Genomic DNA, 19,870 nt, shown 5'->3' on the forward strand with positions numbered 1-19,870 from the left:
GGACAAAGTGTACTGAAGTAATATATACAAGGCGTGATGAGAGTATGATCATTCCATCAGGTGCATGTTATATAGTATTTGTTATATAGTACTCTGTGTACTACGGAGCCCCCAAAGTCCCAAAAGATAATATTAATAATAAGATATTGGATCCATCTTGTTCACACAAATCTTTATCCTGTGTGCACTAGATAAAAAAATCCTTTAGGCTCATATCTTTTTTAGTTAGTATCTTGTGCGAACATGAACCATATCTTGTGCGCACTAGATAAAAAATTTAAAAAATCTTTTGGAGTCTTGGAGGGTCCGTAGAATTAAATATTAATACAACGAATCAGTTTTTACACTAATATGAAAGTACTACATATTGAAAACCAGCATACAACTAGTATGTAGTATGCAGTAGGGGCACAGCTTTAGAAAACAAGGAGTATTGATTTGTGGGTAGAAAACAATGGTGCAATAGGCTTATTGCAGCTGTGTGGAGATGGAGACTCTCTCCTCTAACATTTTCAACTCTAGTGCCCCCTTGTGACCAAATAAAGGACAGCATTTTAATTCACTCTGAGGTACTTCAGACTTTAAGGACCAGTGTGGAGGATTTAGTGGCATCTAGCTGTGAGGTTGCAGATTGCAACCAACTGAACAACCCTCCCCCTCCACCTCCCCTTCCAAGCGTGTAGGAGAACCAAAGGTGGCCGTGAAACTGAGAAGGATCTATCTGCAGTCTTGCAGACTTACACGACGCATCCACTTCACCACATGACACGCCCACTTTACTACATGACACACTCCTCCTGATGTTGTCACCGTAACGGCCTGCTACACAACACACACCTCCGACCCCCACCCTAACCCTAACCAACCCCCTCCTCACGCCTGTGTCATGTAGTAAAGTGAGTGTGTTGTGTAGATACTGTGAGTCTGCAGACAGACCTACTTGGTGAAACTCACGAAAAACAGGAAAGGCCCTCTCTAGAGTCAGTGTTTGGTTTGTATGTTCTGGGCTACTGTAGAAACATGGCGGTGCAACATGGCGGGCTCCATGGAAGAGGACCCACTCCCTATGTAGATATAAATGGCTCATTCTAAGCTCACAAAAACACGATTCTTATTTTCAGGTGATTATACACTAATTAAAACATATTTAAGAATATTATATTCCATGTCTGCCAAGTCTGATCTGCTAGATGCCACTAAATTCTATTCACTGGTCCTTTAATGAATTACAGTTCAGGTAATTAGACGTCTTCAACAAATCCATTGTGAAGACACCCTTTTAAATGCTCACCACACTCTACTACTTCTCACTGTGGAGACATAATCAAGTCACAAAAACAGATATGCATATACTGTTAACATTCTACAGCATCAAATTGTGTTGATAAGAATTTTTGTCTAGAAGAAAAAACTACTGTACCAGTTGCCACAATAAAGAAATACATTTGATTCATCACATTCAGTAAATATTGTCTTGGACGTCCCACACAGAGCTGAGATGCTTTAGGGTTTAAAGGCTTCACAATTTTGTTTCTGTGAAAGAAAACTGTGGGGGAGGTGGAGTGTGTTTCTGGGATAGACTCCAACCCCCTGTGACTCTGAGCAGGAATAAACAGGTGCAGAAAATGGATGGTTGTGCATTAATATTTGGCTTTTTACACTGCTCGCAGGACAAGAGACAGAGATAACATTAAGTAACAGTGAAGGCCCAGGTTAGTAGATAACTGCTGAATGCATACAGTGTAGAGGAGGATATCTGACAGAACAAATCCTCTCCACACCTCAGATATCTGAACAGCCTGGTGACTCACCGACTGTATTACTGCAGACACACAAGAATAGATTCACTCCTCTCTCTCTCTAACACACACACACACACACACACACACACACACACTGGGCTAAAAATGAGGCCCTCTCTACCATCTGCACTTCTCATAGTAAATACAACTGCAAACAGGTAATGTTAATATCCATAAATATGATATGGTCTAAATTGTATTTTGAACGGTGAGGTCAGTATGTGTCATATAGTCATGTTTTAAACCATGTAGTCACATTACTTCCTGAATCTCCTGGCAGAGAGCAGTAACTATGGAAGCAATGAAGTTGAGAAAAAATGGTTTAAATTTTTCGGGGCAGCTGAAAAACTGTGTAACAAACAGAAAACTTGTAACACCCTCATTTTATGTCTTTTTATATAACATAGAATGCCATAGAACTACATGATACCTAAAAATGCAGATACTGCACTCAGTGTTTACCAAGAAAATGTGTTCTTTCAGGTTTGTGCTCCATTTGTACTACTTTATTTAAGAAAATAAACTTTAATATGTGTCTCTCTGCCCTTCTGCTATTAATATTTATATTAAAATCAATAAAATATTTTTATTCTTAACCTTTATGTATTCAGGGAAGTTTCACTGAGAGACAGACACTTGTTTTGCAGGAACTGCCACAGGAGCCCTGCACAGAGTGATGTTACTGTGCAAATTTAAAATGCTGTTTACACAGAAACAATACATTTCCATGGCATAATAATTGTCTCTATAGTAAAACATGTCCAGAATGCAGATTCTGGTCTTAACACAATACATAGTTACTGCATCTTGCCTTTGTAGGACAATTCATTTCTGTGTGTATTTTTTCCTGTTGTCAAGTTCACCTGGGGTTGGAGGTCATACCATTCAGTACTAATTAATACTCCAGGATCCTTTAATAACCAGTCAGATATGAGAATAATGGTGCTCACCATGGCAATGACAGCAGCTCCAGCTCCTGCCAGTGCGCACACAAACAGATGGAAGGTCAAGTCCAGCTGTAACACACACAATAAAACTTGGAAATTCAGTTTTTTCTGCTCTTTGTCTTAGATGATGATCAGTTGTGACACAGATAGCAAATCATCATATTTTCATCTGAATCTCTTTAAATACTGTAACAAGTCTTACCTCGTTGGATTCACACATCTTGAAGAACTTCTCAGATCCTGTACACACCTTCCTCTCCTCAGAGATGGTCACTGCTCCTGATGAATAGAAACATCATCAATTATTTTCTGTCTTTTTGTGTTTTGTATTGTATTTATTTAATCAAAGTTGTTTAAAATGTATTCTCTTGTCTCCAGCACAACCATGCTTCACTGGTCCCACTGTGAACTGTCCAGTAAGATCACAATGTACTGCTGGTGGATCTAAAAATGGATACACAATATGAGGGAGTGCCAACACAACACTCACACTCACCTCAAAATTACCACGGTGTTGAATGAAAACTTTAATGACCCAGTGATTTTCTTTTAGGTGAAATATTGTAATTGTTCCCCATGAGAAATGTTCATTAGATGCAGGCATTAGATTGCTCACCGGAGGTCCTTTTGCAGTTTAAAAACGTGGACACTAGATGGCAGTGAAGAGACTCACCAAGTGCATCTTGGTGTGTCTTTTAGTTTTATGTGGGCATCCTGTAGAGCAACATGGTGGGTGGTGCGGTGATTGCATCATGTAAGATAATAATAACTGTTACAGTATCTGATTGAAATACAGTATGCATTGTATGCATGTACACATGTCTATAACTAGAATCAATCAATCTTTTACAATAGTTGGATGGTTTAATATGATGTCAGATGTCATAGATTTTAACAGAAAAAACAGAATATAGAATATAAACTTGAATTGAACAATAGACCACTGTGTTCTCTCAATTTGATCACTCTAAGCTTTACAAAACTCCCTGCTGTTATTTGGTTTTCTAGTAATTGTCACCATTTTATTTTCTTTTTTCAGAATCTTCTTACCTCCCCATCAACAGGTCCTTTTACCCTCCAGTCTGTCCTCTGTGAGAATGGCTTGAATGGCTCTCTCTTTTATGTGCCCTTTTCACTTCTTTTTCCTAATATTTGTAGTTTTGACTGGGTCAGGATTTGTAGATGATGTGGTTATTACACACCAGATATTTGAACACAGGACAACAAAGATCTATGCTCTTCACCATGGGTGCCTGGTTATGTATTAAAATTTAGGAGCAAACTTGGAAAGATACATAATTGCTGGGGGGGTCTGGGGGTAAAAGCATTTTAAAACAAATTTCCTGCATTTCTACACCACCTAACCTCTTGGATTGAGTCAAGAAACAGCCAACTACACTAGTCTAGATAAGTTAGATTGAGGGTGCTATGAAAACCAAGAATGCATCAAGAACAGTAAATAATTGGGTGGAACACGAGAGGAAATGATTATTAGACGATTTCATAAAATGGTAGTGGGTAGAAGGAACAGTCTTACAACACATCATAATATGATTTGGATAATTAAACCTGGTAAAACATTGTTAAACCTGAGGGTTGCTATTCTCAGTCCTCACAAGGCATCTTCAAAGACTCAAAGACAGAGACACAGAGCGTCCCTGTAACCATAGTAACTCACTCTCACCCCTGCCTGTGTACAAATGGTGCGAGAGGAGAGGGAGAGATGCTGTGCTGCTGCTGCTGACTGAGATTACTCTGAGCAGTATGTATGGAAATAAAACAATATAATAGATTTGTGTATATTTCTGGCTTTCCCGCTGATGGTCTCAATAACTCGTTGTTGCACGGTGCTGCTCTGTCTTGTCTGTCCGTGCGTTGTCAGTGTCCTCTTTTCACCCCACGACGTTATCAGTTATGAATTTGTTTTTCACTGTTTGAAAAAATGGACATATGGCAAGAGAGCGTGTGAAAAGTGTCAATTGCGTAAGTGTCATGGTGAACGTGTGAGACTTGGCAGCCCTGTACACTACTAATAAAGTTTATTTCAGCTTAATTAGTCCAGATCACCTTTTCAGTAGATTTTCAGTAGACAATCTGGGCTCTATTGTCATTCCAGCACATGGCACACTGTGGGCTTTCTACTGGCAATTTGGCAATTTTATCACACACACGCAGGCTTTTCCATAGCCTATGCCAGTTTGGTATTTTGGTGATTTGCCATTTACTTGCCTGCACGCGAGCAGGAGGATACACACAGTGTGTGTTCTGTCAGCTATCAGGTGGTTATCAGGATTATTGGGACTTTTTTTCCACTGACACTATTTCAAAATCACAAGATACATGGACAGACTGTATTCAAAAGATAACACGATAAAAAAACCATTTCCACTTAAGACCACTTAACACCAAAAGGCGGAAAAAGAGATTTTTTTCAGGTCAGAGCAGTGCGGTGGGTAAATTCATTTGCTCAAAAGCAGGTCAAAGTTCACCAAGCTTCAGCTCTGAAAGCCTAAAGATGCTTTTCTCTGTCCACTCTATGTGTTTGAAATGAAGTGAGTGGAATACTAAAGTGTAACATGACTGTATCAAGTCATGTCTAAACAAGACACATAAGCATATAGTGTTTGTATGTCTTTCTTATCAGAGATTCTTTCTTGCTTAACATATCCATACACATTTCGAAGAAACACACAACATAATGTAGGTATCTTCTTCCATCCATCCACCAGCGACAGATCATGTTATCATGGCACATACCAAACTGGCGCAGGTCCAGGCAGAGGTTAGCTCCCTCGACCAAGCTTGTGTTCTGACACATTGTCCAGACGTTAAAGTACATGAAGACCGGCAGGCTGGTGAATGCTGTCACTCCCAGCCACACCAGGAAGAACAGGTAGGCGAGGAACATCAGCTGCAAACACAGAGGCGAGAGATTACCAGTGACAGAGTCGGCCATACACTAAACCCACTTCTCAAGCTTTATTAGAATTTAAATTCACCATCATTTCATGAAAAAGAATGAGCATGCAGGTCATTTTAATTTTTAATGTTGCTTACTCACAGGTGACAATGTGATATTTACTTTACACCATACACTAAATGCAGAAAGTATATTTCTTTGAAAGCTGAATTTTTCATTATGCTTTTAATTGTGAATTACATTCATAAACACTAGATTGCACAGGTGTGAGTGTAATTGTGTCAGTTCTCCATCATTTCACACTGAGGCATGAAAACACCTTTTATGCAACTGACTGCTCTCTCTCCAATCTCTTTGTCTTGCCTTTTAGCTTTCTCTCACAGACCATAGCCCTGTGTATTTGTGTGTGTGTGTGTGTGTTGTCTCCAGAGGCCTGCACTAGAAAGCCTATACCCTCTCCACTGCGCAGAGAAATACAGATGTGAGGAATTTCTTGCGCAGAAGTGGACAATGCCTAATCTGTCTCTTTGTCTCCCTCGTCCGCATGAATCAGATGTGACTAACAGAGAGATCAGATTCAGATTCAGGGAATAACTGCACAGAGATCTGTCAGGCTGATATACTGAGTTAGGCCAGGATTTGGTGTGTTTCAAAACAGTATCTATTTTCAGAAACACTCTGCAGAGTTAGCAATAAGAAAATGTTTGTTGTGGTCCAGGTAGCAGTGCTGATTCTGTTTAATGTCATCACTTCAGTACATAATATACAGGATATAAACTCGAAATAATATTATTTAGCTACTTTTATATGAGTGTAGGGATCACATGTTCCTTAAATGTTTAATGTTCCTTAAATATCTGTTGAACCAACATGGGTGAGAGAGCTGAGAAGTGTTCTGTAAAAATGGAAATTTGAGTATTTTCATTTCCATGACAACTAGGAAAAATCCATCTGCTGATGAAGCTCATGTAATATGATTGAAAACAGCTACTAAATAGACCTTGAGGTGAAATAGTTTTCTATGCATGTTGGTATATGTCACATGGATATCTGTTAGTCATCAGATACATATAAAAGGACAGCTCAGTCACGTGTAAGCACCCCGATGGAGCAGAGTTGGTCTGATTATGCAACATATACTTTACTAGCAAGGGCAACATTTTGCTCACATTGGAAAAATGTAAAATTAAAAAATTGAAAATGTTACAAATATATTAAATGGCTGAATGTGAAAACAGCTTAAAACACTGGAAAGTGTTTTTTCTCACAAATAACTCATTTGTTTGGATTCTCTAAATCATCATCAATCTGAAGATGTTCATCTGTTTCAGTTTCACTTTATTGATGTTTTCTTTATCTAAGGATGGAGGTTTTAACATTACATAACAGTAACTACATGATCAGTTACTGCCAACTAGTCCTTTTATTGCCAGTATCCTGTGTATCTGAAAGAACACAATTTAAAATGTCAGTGTATCACATTCAATCTAATGGCTCTAAAGATTTCTTACAAATGCAGTCAGGCAGCGTCCGCAGGCAGTGATCTTGAACTCTCCATAGAGATCCCTGATAGCTCCAGTGGTGAAAAAGCCCTCCACCAGCAACAGCACTCCAAACACAAAGAATCCAGCTGCAAGACCATAGATGATGTACTTCAGGATGTCAATACTGTGGAGAGAACACACACACACTCACAGTGTCAATGGTTAATGACTATTTATTTATTTTCATGCAGCTTGAAGTGCTGTTTGTAGACTCAATGTTTATCATCAGCTAAACCACCATGTGTACATGCCAAATATAAATCAGAGGTAATAAGTGAAGCTTGAGTGTGAGGGTCTGTTGGGGCAGTGGGAGGGGTCTCCACCCTCATACATAAGTGGAACATTTTCATTCACATTTATTGATTCCTATCTGATTTATATCCACAGGTGTGAACCAACACAGAAAAAGACTATTTTCACCACTGCAAGAAAAAAAAATACCTAAGTTATTTTTTTATTATTAAGGGCTTTTTCTTCAAAATTAGGACATAGTTCCTCATAATCATGAGATAATTATAGTGGTGGATTTTGTTTTTAAAGTGGAAGCAATGATAAAAAAAAAAATCTGAATTGGGTCAGTTTCATGGTGCTGTAAATGAAATGAATCATACTAATTATACTTTCATGTTCAACGTGGCCTTATTTTTTGAGGGTGATTTCCCAGAAGTAAGCCTACACAGTGAAACAGTATTTTGGGTCTGAACTATCAAAGAGGTAAATTCAAAGAAGACAATAAAATATTTGAAATGATACTTGTAATAAATTCAGGTAGCTACTGTACATGGTGGCGATGTAATGTTTGAATGAATAAAGTCTGGTTTCTGAACTCAACTTGGACACTTGTGGCATATAGAATATTAAATTATTATTATATCTTTACAAAATTAGATCATTTTATAGATATAATATTCCTAAGTGGGTGCAATGTATTGTGCAACAATTGTGCTAGAACATGAAATCAGAGTAAAAAACTTAACTCACATGATGAAAACATCCAGTGTCTCTCCCGGGGCTCTGATGACTTCAAAGTAGTTCTGGAGAATGGTGACGGTGCCACTCAAAGCTTCGTGGCCACACCCACAGAACAAAGCCACGCCCATGTACAGGAGGATGGTAGCGATGAGCGAGGCCCAGGGCAGGCTGCCCACACATCGCTCACAGCACTCCTTACAACCTGAACATAGATGAAAAGACAGAACTGTAATGCTAACAGTCTCTTTTACGACATCATGCAGAGAATGGCATCAGTAACATATATAAGTTTTGTACACTATAATGATTCTGAATTCAATAAAACAACTACGCAACTACGACCTGCCATGACTATACATTCCCAAACAAACAAAATATGAATGAAAAGCAGTTTCTAGCAAAGTATAAACACCCCAGAGGAAGTAATGCAAATAAGTGATGCAAGCACCAGCGCCCAGTCAGTGACTTATACTTTGAAATAATCACAGCTCCATTGAGAGTGGTGAAATGAAAAGTGTGTTCAGCGTTTCCTTACCGCATCCCGGAGTGTATTCATTAATTGTGAGTTTATTATGAAGAGTCTTTGGCTCTCAAGTTGATTAGCTGCTTTTATCTCTTCTGCAGAACATTAACAACTTAAATCTAATTACATACAGTACAAACACAGAAGCACTGCTAATACAGTGATAGAGTACATACATCATTTTACATACAGTTGGACTAAACTGGCTGAAAACCCAGAATAATGCTCTCATTTACATTCGTTTGCTTCTGAGGGGATTATTTTGAAAGTATGTAGGTGCAGAGAAGGGAACTGTCTCACATTAAAGGGACACTTCACAGCTACAGAGCAACATTATCATTATCATCTGGAGTCGTGTTTCTGTTCACCTGGTCAGTGTAAGTCCAATATTCACTCTTTTTTTTAGCTGTTTTTGCTCTCTACCAACTCCTGAGACAAACATCTGGCTCTTTAGCTGCTAATAGCTCCACTATGTTCACCAGTTAGTCGCTAACTGTGTCTGTTTGCTGTTTAGTGCTAAGCAGGTAGTTTACAGTGGGGTTTTAGGGTTTTTTTCTATGAAAACAACACTATGAGAGCACTGGGAGTGAACCCAAACAGTAAAGCTGCAGCCAGACAGTTAAACAATGAGCTGAAAAAACTCTGTAAAGCTGAGAGTAGCTCATAATTCTCTGTATAGCTCATCACTACAAATGACACCTCTGACATTACACACTGTCATTTGATATATTGTTATAAGAATATTGATTACATCTTTAAAGCTCATGAGAGAAACTGATAACCTGGCTCTGTTACAAGTGAAATCAATTTCTATAACTCCCAAAGCTGTTTAAATTACACTGGTTGGGCACTTAACTTCATTTGAGCGCCACAAACAAAATTCCATTCACTTCTACTGCAGTAGGGTGGAGGCAGAATTCTCAGAGATGGATGTGTATCAAAAACCTGGCCACATAAAACCAAAACCTATCAGCATGGCTGGATACCACTAGAGGTACATGAGAAAATATGTCTCATTTAGGGGAACTCATCCTTTAACTTGTAGAGCGCACTCTGTGTCAACATAAAGACTTCTACTAGGGGTGTGCCTGAATATAAATATTCGGCAAAGCACAAATAGTGTTTTTTTTTTTTTTTTTTTTTTTACGAATATTTGTTTCATACAAATATTTTTTAGATTATTTGTTTTTGGGAAGAAAAAAAACAAAACATGTCAAATGCCAGCGAGCAAGTCAGTTATGGTCGCTATCTCAGTCTCTCTCCTCTGCTCCACTGTTACGTCTATCAACAGGTCACATCCACCTGCTACATGACGCATATTTTCTTAATTTAGACATCACTTTAATTTTCATCTTTAATTTTCTAAAATTATAAGCGTAATAAAAACAAAAACAGGATTTTTAAGCCTCTTTCCACTTTTATTCAAATACAAATACAAATAATTTTGCTGCCTCAACAAATACAGATACAAATACAAATACTGGGCCCTCTGCACATCCCTAACTTCTACACATAGAGACTTCAGTCTCAGTTTCTACCAACAATGATATTCCAAACAGGACCTTAAAGCCATCTCACACTTGCTCTCTGTTATGGGAGTGAGTAGAAAACAGTAACAGTAGTGGCATTACAATAGAAATGTTTGCTCTACTGCATCATGATGCAGTGAATCACATCACACTGTACCACACAGTTTGGATTGGATTGTGACAGGGCCGAAGTGAATCATATGAACCTGCTGCCTTCTTGGAAATAAATCTTGATGGATCAGATTATTTATTGCTAATAAAGATGCAAAATGTTTGTATCTACCTGCACAGGGACTGCAGATGGCGATGAGCTAATAGGTCCTGTGTGTGTGAGGTCTTTTACAAATAAATGTAATAAACTTAACTAAACATGATCACTCTTTGTCTTTCAATGCCATTCTCCTGAGAGAGACCACATTACATAATTGTACACTGGCTGCCAATGATGCACCAGCAATCCAAGCCTTTATAACTGTAATTTGCTGGAGTTGCAACCAAAAAATAAAAATTAATCTGAGGGGAAAAAGTTTTCAAATCAGAAATATTTCAACAACCGATGTATTGGTATATTTCAGTGTATTCCCCATGAAAACAAGACAGAGATAACTGTAATGCCAGGATAGCAGATAACACTATATCATCTTAACAGGTTTTGACACAGGAAGAATCAGTTGTTTTCCGGCTGACAAACTGTTGGCAAGACGTAGATTTGTTCCACAGTTTAACATCAACAAACAGTCTTGCTGTTTCTAGTACAATAGGAAGAAAGCAAACGAATGTGTTGTAACATAAGTAGCGGATAATTAGATTTACTGTGGATTGTTGTGCACCGTGTTCTGTCCTCTAGCTTAATATGTGTCTGTGTATAACATTCATATGCATGAGAGAATTAGAGTACATGCTGAGGGCTGGGCCGAGGTCACTGGGTTTAATCAAGGGGCAACCACCACAAGCAACTGGTAAAATCACTGTTGGTTTGTTTAAAGCTGCAAGTGCTCTATGTGCTGTGAGATGCCAACCCCAAAAAGTCCCCAACTGTGTTGTACTCTATTAAAACCCCACAGTTAAGAAATGTTATGCTCTCTGTGTTAAATCTAGTGTCTTCTAAGGTGATTAGTGTCTCAGTGGTGATTTTGAGATTCTTTTTTTCCATTATGATGTTTTTGTTTGTATTTTGAGAAATCTTGCTTGATTGACAGGTGTCTCAGCCTATGTCAAGCAGCTGTGACATCTGCTGTTGCTCATCCCACCTCAGCTCCACCCACCCAGCTATTGGCTATCCACTATTATTGGATATCAGCTGCTTTCAACTGAGAAATCACCCTTTAAAAAAATCCATATCAGCCAAATCACACACACACACACACACACACACACACACACACACACACACACACACACACACACACTAAGTGCTTCATCCTTTACCTCCCTGTTATATAGTTTGTTTGTGTGTTTGTGTGTGTTTGTGTGTGTCTTTGTGAGTCATCCTGCTGCTCAGGTTTAATTGACCAGCCTTGTTGCCATGCCAACAGGGGTGTGGCAGGAGCCCGCTGACCCACTTTGCCTGTAGCGTTGTCATGGTAACAGCGCGGCTCTGCAAGCACTACAGTCACACTAATGCACATCTTCACACACACACACACACAGACACACACACACACACACACACACACACACACACACACACACACACACACACACAGACACAGACACAGACACAGACTCACACAGCCTCCATTTGCATAGACACAAAGTGTGTTCTCGTTTAGCTTATTGTCTTAGTTTTGGAAATGATCGATGAACAATTTCAATGTGTTTCTCCACAAAATATGAGCCAGTCACAGAGGAATAAAAATGGCTGCTGTGCCCAGTAGGAAGGTACCATTTTGCGCTGACTGACTCCATTTAATAAAATGTTCATCGCACATGAGCTACATGCTAATTTTGGTTCTTTATACACACCTTTGAATCAATTCATGCCCGTGTGGTTGACACTTTTACATATAAAGAATAAAATGTAGGGCACATTAGTGAGACAGTTGTGAGGCAGATGGATGGGCAGAGAGAGGAGGAGTGTGATGCTGTGATATAAATGTGTTATGAGTATGTGTGAAGGTGTTTCTGTGAGGGGGGTTGTATGAAGCGTGTTTTTGTCTTGTGTGTCTAAATATTTTCACATTTGCAAATATCTGCATCTGTATGACTGTGCAGTTGTGTTTCTGACATTGTGTGTGTGTGTGTGTGTGTGTGTACAAGTGTTTGAGTGTGTGTCCTGAATTTCAGCCACGTTATAATCCTTGTCATATTTCCATATTCGGGCTTTAAACGCAGGAAAGACCCAGTGACCTGCTAAAACTGGGACAGGCTGAGCACAAACGGCTGTGTACTGCATCTATATGTGAGACGGTGTTTTCTTTGTTTAGGAGGAGATAAATGTTTTCACATGTGATATGACAGCAAGTATCAGTTGACTGTACCATCACATAAAATGACCGTAATATATCTACAGGATTAATAAGATTCCTGATTATCACCATTGCAATCCTCAGTTAGATTTGTAACTTTAACATGTTTGGTGTTGTTTTAAAAGACAGCAGTTACATGTATATACTGTAAGTACAATAGCTTGTAGATAATATTCCCAAATAGAAGTGACTTCTATTGTGTATTGACATCTGTTGTACTTTTTAATATTGTCTGCAGCCTAAAACACATTTATTGATTGTTCATATGATTGATGTTTCTATTTTTTCTATTATATCTTACCTTTCAGACATGAAGTGCAATAGCAATAGCAATTCAATGTATTTACAATCAGTAATCATCTTTCTATATGTAGTCGTTTTTATTGGTAGTGGTGGAAGTCCAGCATTAGTGGGCTGGATTCAGACTGCATTAGCTCTTGTCATGGTAACCACAGGTGTCGCCAAATCAACCAGGGCTGAAATCTTAAAGATTACAACTATTGACTGTATATAAATAATCTAATCTAATCCAATCTTTATATACAGTCAATGATTACAACCACTACAACATTTTGAGGTATTCACAGGAACATCCAACTCTAATGTGCAAGAATATGATGAAAACCATAATCATTTATATTTGAATCAAACTATGATCTGTTCTTTAGCACTAACTTTCACAAAATCATTAGAAATAAGATGTTTTTTGTAATCTGTTATCTGGTTGTGGTTTACACACACACACACACACACACACACACACACACACACGAAGAATTCTCTTCTAGCTTTTTTAACTCAAACATATTATTATTATTGTTGTTGTTGTTGTTGTTGTTATTATTATTATTATTATTATTATTATTATTATTATTATTATTATTATTATTATTATATAATACATTGAGCCTTGGTGCTCATTAGGAAACAATTTGGACAGCACTGTCTAGCCTGATTGTCTAACAGACAACATAGCTGCTGTATGTGTGTGTCTGGATATCTGTGTCTTGGCTCTGAGAGAGGATTACTGGGCTCTCTCTCTCTCTCTCTCTCTCTCTCTCTCGCTCTCACACACACACACACACACACACACACACACACACACACACACACACACACACACACAGAGAAAGAGAAACACACACAGTGGCCTGAAGATGCACTCAAGAGTCAAAACCCTGTTCTAATGGGAAATGACAGGTTCAGTCCCACTGCACCATTTAGAGTGAGATGCAGTTCAGCACAGTGGAGTATAACCCAGATAAATATATATGTACACTGCAATCATCAACTGATGTCATCTGCAGGTGAATTTCCTCTTCAGCCTGTAATTATTTCAAACAAGATGTCTATGTTGTTTTGTTTAAGCCAGAAGTAGCTTTGCAGTCACTCACACACTCACACACAGTTAATGGTAGTAGCCTCTGCTGCTGGCATGGCCTCCTGAAATGATTCTCCTAGCTGCCAATCAAATCGCCTGTTCATACATAAATCCCTCCTTTCCTCTCTATCCCTCTGTCAATCGCTCACTCACAGATCGGCTAAGCGGTGTGTTAGAGATGGGAAATTCCACAGCACAGAACCAAGGATCTCCATAATTTCTGGAGATCCACTTGTTTGCTATCTTAACCAGAGTCAAATGAGAAAAACAATATTGTGGGGTTGCCATTTCAAGATTGTCTGATGTAAATGTATTAAACACCACAACAGACCCTCATCATAATTTGGACACCACACCGACAGCTTCTAATGGGGCCATTAATGCTTATCTGGCTGTCACTTGCTATACTGGATGCTCTTCAGTGTTCACCTGACAGCAGAGAACACCTGTAGCAGCTGGAGATCAGTGCAGAAGTGCTGACTGGATAAATAAATGGTTAATCACTGAGAAATTGTTCGACTGCTAGTGAAATCACAATTAGGGAGGGGCAGGCCAATAACCCAGCGATCGATATTTAAGTATACAAACGCTACTCATTCAGCAGTGATTCCCATGAAAAAGTGCTGATTACAAAAGGCTTTGTTTTGTGCTGCTGCACTTTCATAGCCCGACTTTGTGTCAATGAACAGACCTTTGTGATGTAAGAATCCTGGAAACCCACACATCACACGCATCCTCTATTTTCACCAGCCTGTCAAAGAAGAGATAAGCTGTCATCTGGCCGCAATTCCCAGCCTACAGCCCCCACAGTGCCTGAGCAAAAATCAAGCATAACTTGGTAATTTTTGTCTAGTCTGTGAATGTGCAGTAAATATGGAGCAACTGAGCTATTTTCAGGAAGGCTGTCTGTTACAGTATTAGAAATTTGTGCAAACAAATCAAGAGTTAATTAGGAAAAAGCATAGAGAGCAGTAATGAAAGGGAAAGGAGGATCAAATTTCAGTGATGGATGCCTTTTAGAAAGGCAGACAGGCAAACAGTATTGATCAGAGGATATTGTGAAAGGGTTAGGGTTACTATTGGAATCAGTGTTTCTCGTAGATTATAATACATCCAAGCCTATTCCTTAAAAGGAGTTACGCTACCTGCAGTTTCCCAGGCAACGACACAGACATTAACTCACGTTTCGAGACAGCGCTGCTCAGCGGCTCCCAAGCGCTATTGATTTGCGAATGAATGGTTATTTGGTGTTATTTTTGACATGTAAAAAATTATTTTTTGGCCTGGCAGGGGTTCTCTTATACTATTACACAAAAAGGTCAACCACTACATCACATATTCATTCATTTTGGACTCCAATCGTGAAAACAAACCTGAATGTTCTAGAGGGACTTTGCATTTCCCTTTTCAGAAAAGTTAAACCAATAATCACCCAAAAAACATTGTCTTTGTTCTCTGTTGTTGGAGCATGCTGCTAACTTGATCTACTGTACATTTAATGGTATAAAACCATCTGAGTTCTGTATGTGCTGTATATCCATGTTCAAAATACTCTCTAAGGGCTTGTGTCCATATAGCGGAGAGAGCCTGTGCAGCAGCATGTGGCCGCCTAGACAGAAAGTGCTGCATCCAGTGTCTCTTTTCAGAGTGCTCCTAGTGCTTCTAGTTGAAAATCTCTAAACTTTTCAGAAAGGTGTCGGGTGTTGTCACTGTTGCTCATATATGAGATGGGGGGCGGGACTCGTCACCTTGGTAACAAAAATGGAGGAGAAGCTTGTTCTGGCCGTGTCTGTCTATCCTGAGCTTTATGATATGACAGACAGAACATCAGCCGGACACTGAATGTTGCATGAAGGTTGTAAGCTTGTTGTTAGTGGTGTATTCAACTCTCTGTTAACGTAGTGTTAAGTTAGCCCAGCGCTCTCTAGTGCCCTGCCAGTGCTTTTCTGCCAGAGGAACGCGCCCTAAGTCATTTTCTATTTCCGACATTAAATTTATGTTTTGTGACTGATAACAAGCAATCGGTGGGTCCTCGACAGGAAGGTTAACTTTTAAAAAGTGTCTCACAAAAGAAAAAAATCATTCTGCACTCTGTGTACTGGAAGGTAAGAGGAAGAAAACATCTCTATTGCCTCCAAAATGGAGAACAGAAATGTGTGCAAATGTGTGCAAAATTTTATATCAATGTAGTTCACTGCATACGATTCCTCTACAATCCTTTTGCAATGAACAAAAAACAACCTCAGACTGTGCACATGTAAGCCTAAAAATACAAACACAAATGGACCAAAAATACACACTGTAGTTCTATATTTTTGCCTTAAAGCTGCTGTTCTGTAATGATGTTCTTCCAGTTTCATGCTTATAAAAGACATATTGAGAACAGTACAGTTGCCAAGGAAAAAGCCTCTGAAACACCATTTTTAGACCATCACAGGACAATAAAACTTTCCACTGAAACTCAGTCTAATACCATTCATTTAGCAGCTCTTTCAACAATAATCATTGAACTGACAAGTCATTTGCAAAGAATTACAATTGAAAGGAAAATTCACCCCTAAAGTGGTGTTATTTCTCTACTGTAAAGGTGTAAATGGAGATTTTGAACCACTCCGTCTTGAAGATGAACAGCAGAGAGACAGACTGTAGTGATGATGTCATCCACAGACTAAATGTTGGAGCCACTCCACAGACGGTCAAAACTGGAAACACTGCCAGGACTCTATGACAACCACCATGGTGACTTCACAGGAATATGGGAAGATATTCTGATTCACAGCTGGAAACCTCACGTTCAAATACAACTCAGTGTGAAATATGTCAAATACAAATTCTACCAGCTCATTGAGTCCATCACTTGTTCAGTGTCAAAGTGTCAAAACGTTACCTAATTACTTAATCGAGTCTTGATGGTTTGATTTCTGGCTTTGTGAGACGGATGTTTCCATTTGTATCAGCGGTGAATGAATAGCATCCACACATTTGTCACAGCTATTTTCTTGTAAAACTGCACTTGACGTTTGTGTGATTATGGAGTGTAGGTACCTCTGAGCATTAATGAATAATGAAATAGTAAGTCAACATCTAAAAAAAAAAAGATAACATCTAAAAAAGCACATCATACCCAGCAACAGGGTTAGCCACAGATCCTCCACCTTTTCCCTGTTTACAGAGAACAATGTTGAGTAGCTGGTGGCACTAGAGGATGGCCAAGCGATCAGTACAATCAAAAAGGTACATGCTCAGCAAAATTCATGGCCATCTGCTCATTAGATTATGAAATACCTTGCCCTTTTGGCCTGAGGGTGGTGCTTAACGAACCCTCATGGCTTGACCAGGATGGAAAAGTTTCATCCTCTGAGAAGCGTGGATGTGCTCTGTAAATTTCACAGTGATCGGTCCATTAGATTTGAATATTTCTTATTTACAAGACATTTCACGGCAGTCTGCCCACAAACTGTGTGCCCAAAGAGTTGGTCAGACAGAGCGAGCACTAGCAGAGCAATCAGGGCTAGGTTAACCTCCTCTACACATTATTGGTCAGAATAGAGCACATTTATCCAGCTGCTCACAGTGTGTACGTGTGGTACTCTCACAGGCAGCAGAATGGAGCTTGTGCTAACTTAGTTGGAAGGTAATGAAATTCCCTTCAGAGTAAAAAAACATGATGGGAGAACCCCATGTTTGTGTGGCTTTCTCATCTGCTTTTTATCCCTCTCCAGCATCTGTTTCTCTGTCTCTCCTCTCCTCCCCCACCTTTTCCTCTCTCACCCGCTGTGGGCCTGCTAAGTCAATTTGTATTGACTTATTCTTCTCTCCATTAAGTTCCTTTCTATTAGTGGTCATAATAATGAAATGGATATGAGGGAAATACACATGGTCCACTTTCAGCTGTATGACTCTTGTCAGTTTTCCCATTGACTTGATCTATAAAGCTACAAACTAATTTCACAAATTGAACAGGCTAATGCTGACTTCTTTTTCTGCAGGTTTAGGAACTGGCCAAACAGACCACCAATTCCACACTTGAATGTCTTTTCTGACTCAATCATGCACCATAAACTCCTACTTTAAGAGGCATTTTAGCAATACATTTTAGGGGAAGGCTTCATAAATAATGTATCTTCATGCTAATAAACAGTTATTTATAATTAGATATAATGAGCCAATCTCCAGCCAGTGAAATAAAACTTTTACATGTGCTATGTGGAACATCAGCATCAAGCAGGTCTTTCCTGGGAAAAGTCCTTGTGCATACATGAGGGGATGTGTTTTACGTCTCCTGTTAGACTGAACTAAATCTAACAATAACTGGATAATTAGTATGAGTTGTGATGTGCACCTTGTGTGGACAAAAGAAAAGTATCTCTCCAAAGACGTGAGTGCCACAAACTCAAACCTGACAAACAGAAAATTCAAGGAAAAGCAGATCAAATAAGAATAGATCAAACAAATTCAGTACACAAACCCCAGCAGGTTTCTGTTGATGTTTGTTTGTCTGGTTCTAGGTGTATTTTTGTTTTGGTATTATTGTCATATGGGGATTTAATACACTGTGCACAGTAATCACACACTTTCTGTCCTCCTTCTCCCCATATCGCACTGTCTCAGTTAAAAACTCAATTAAAACTTGATTAGAGATGACATATCAGTTTTCTGTGAGAGTTACACTGGAATCTCAAATCAAGCCCAACTGATAAACCTCCTTGGGTATAGCATGTATAAGGTTTAGGGTTACTGTTTAGACGGAGGTAATCTCACACAGCCAGACTTTTGGCACAATTACTGATCCATTATGTTCTTTAAAGGTGATCAGTGATCAGGTCTGAAATAGTGCTAACAGAAAACATCTTGGCTCAGTGCTGAAAGGCCTAATTGCTCAACATTGTCATGGTGAGTGAGTGGTGACTACCCCTGTGAAAAATCTTTTTTCTCGCATGCTGTTTATTTTCCTGAAGAACTCACAGTATAAAAGCTTAGGCACCGATTTCATTTGGAGGTGGAAAATAATTCTTTGTGGACGATTACAGTCAGCACAAAGTAAGTGAGCTTCTGACTTGTCATCACTCTTGTTGAGAACAATTATCTGACTGTTCAATATATAAAACAACACAAAATATCACTGAACTGTGTTCATCTTTTAGCCATTAAAATTTGTTTTAATAAATTAGCTGTCATACATTTTATTTTATTTCCACAACCTGTGATCCTGTCTCCTCACATTCCCCATTTGTTTGAATTATAAAAACAAAAAGTTTAAAGTGTGGATTTATTTGCATATAATGGCATTTTCTCTCTGGCTGTGTGATCTGTTTTTGCTATTAGATGATGGAGACTTTTAAATGTTACTCTTTAAAATGAAAATACACTTTGCAGTGATTATTTTTGTAGATAAATCAGGGCTTGACAGAGAAAGGTCCACAGGGTTAGATGTACAACAATTATGGAATGCAAACCATCTAGAAATATGTGTCAAGTAAAGCATTATATTAAATCTAAATGTGTTTGGGAGAAAAAAAATAATGCATCATTTTAATGTGTTTTAAATGATCTTCATTTTTTCCTACCTTCCAGGCAGCCGTTGGCTTTCTCATTTCTGTACAGTATAAAAAATAAATTAGCAAACTTTCCTCAGATGTCTAATTTAATCTCAGCAAACTTTGAATCTACGTTTATTTTTTCTTTGTTAAAGTTGCATTATTATCAAGATGTAATGCAGTGAGGACTTTTGAGGACTGCTTTAGCACACAGATATCACTGTGATGGACTGTAAAACTCAAGCAA

The 19,870-nt window shown here is 38.7% G+C and overlaps 1 protein-coding gene across 3 annotated transcripts in view; it reads right to left on the minus strand.

Moving 5' to 3' along the window:
• Window positions 1-19,870, minus strand: part of gpm6ab (glycoprotein M6Ab) — a 49,238-nt gene that overhangs the window by 6,456 nt on the left and 22,912 nt on the right. For all 3 annotated transcript variants that reach the window (XM_067584445.1, XM_067584446.1, XM_067584444.1), the window contains 5 exons: window positions 8,195-8,387; window positions 7,181-7,337; window positions 5,507-5,660; window positions 2,952-3,028; window positions 2,753-2,818 (listed from right to left, as the gene is read on the minus strand). In XM_067584445.1, the coding sequence (XP_067440546.1) occupies window positions 2,753-2,818; window positions 2,952-3,028; window positions 5,507-5,660; window positions 7,181-7,337; window positions 8,195-8,313 (573 nt within the window). In that variant the 5' untranslated portion in view covers window positions 8,314-8,387. The remainder of the gene's footprint in view (window positions 1-2,752; window positions 2,819-2,951; window positions 3,029-5,506; window positions 5,661-7,180; window positions 7,338-8,194; window positions 8,388-19,870) is intronic.

Source organism: Thunnus thynnus, chromosome 3 (genome assembly GCF_963924715.1).
Source record: "Thunnus thynnus chromosome 3, fThuThy2.1, whole genome shotgun sequence".
In the NCBI taxonomy this organism is placed as follows: Eukaryota; Metazoa; Chordata; class Actinopteri; order Scombriformes; family Scombridae; genus Thunnus; species Thunnus thynnus.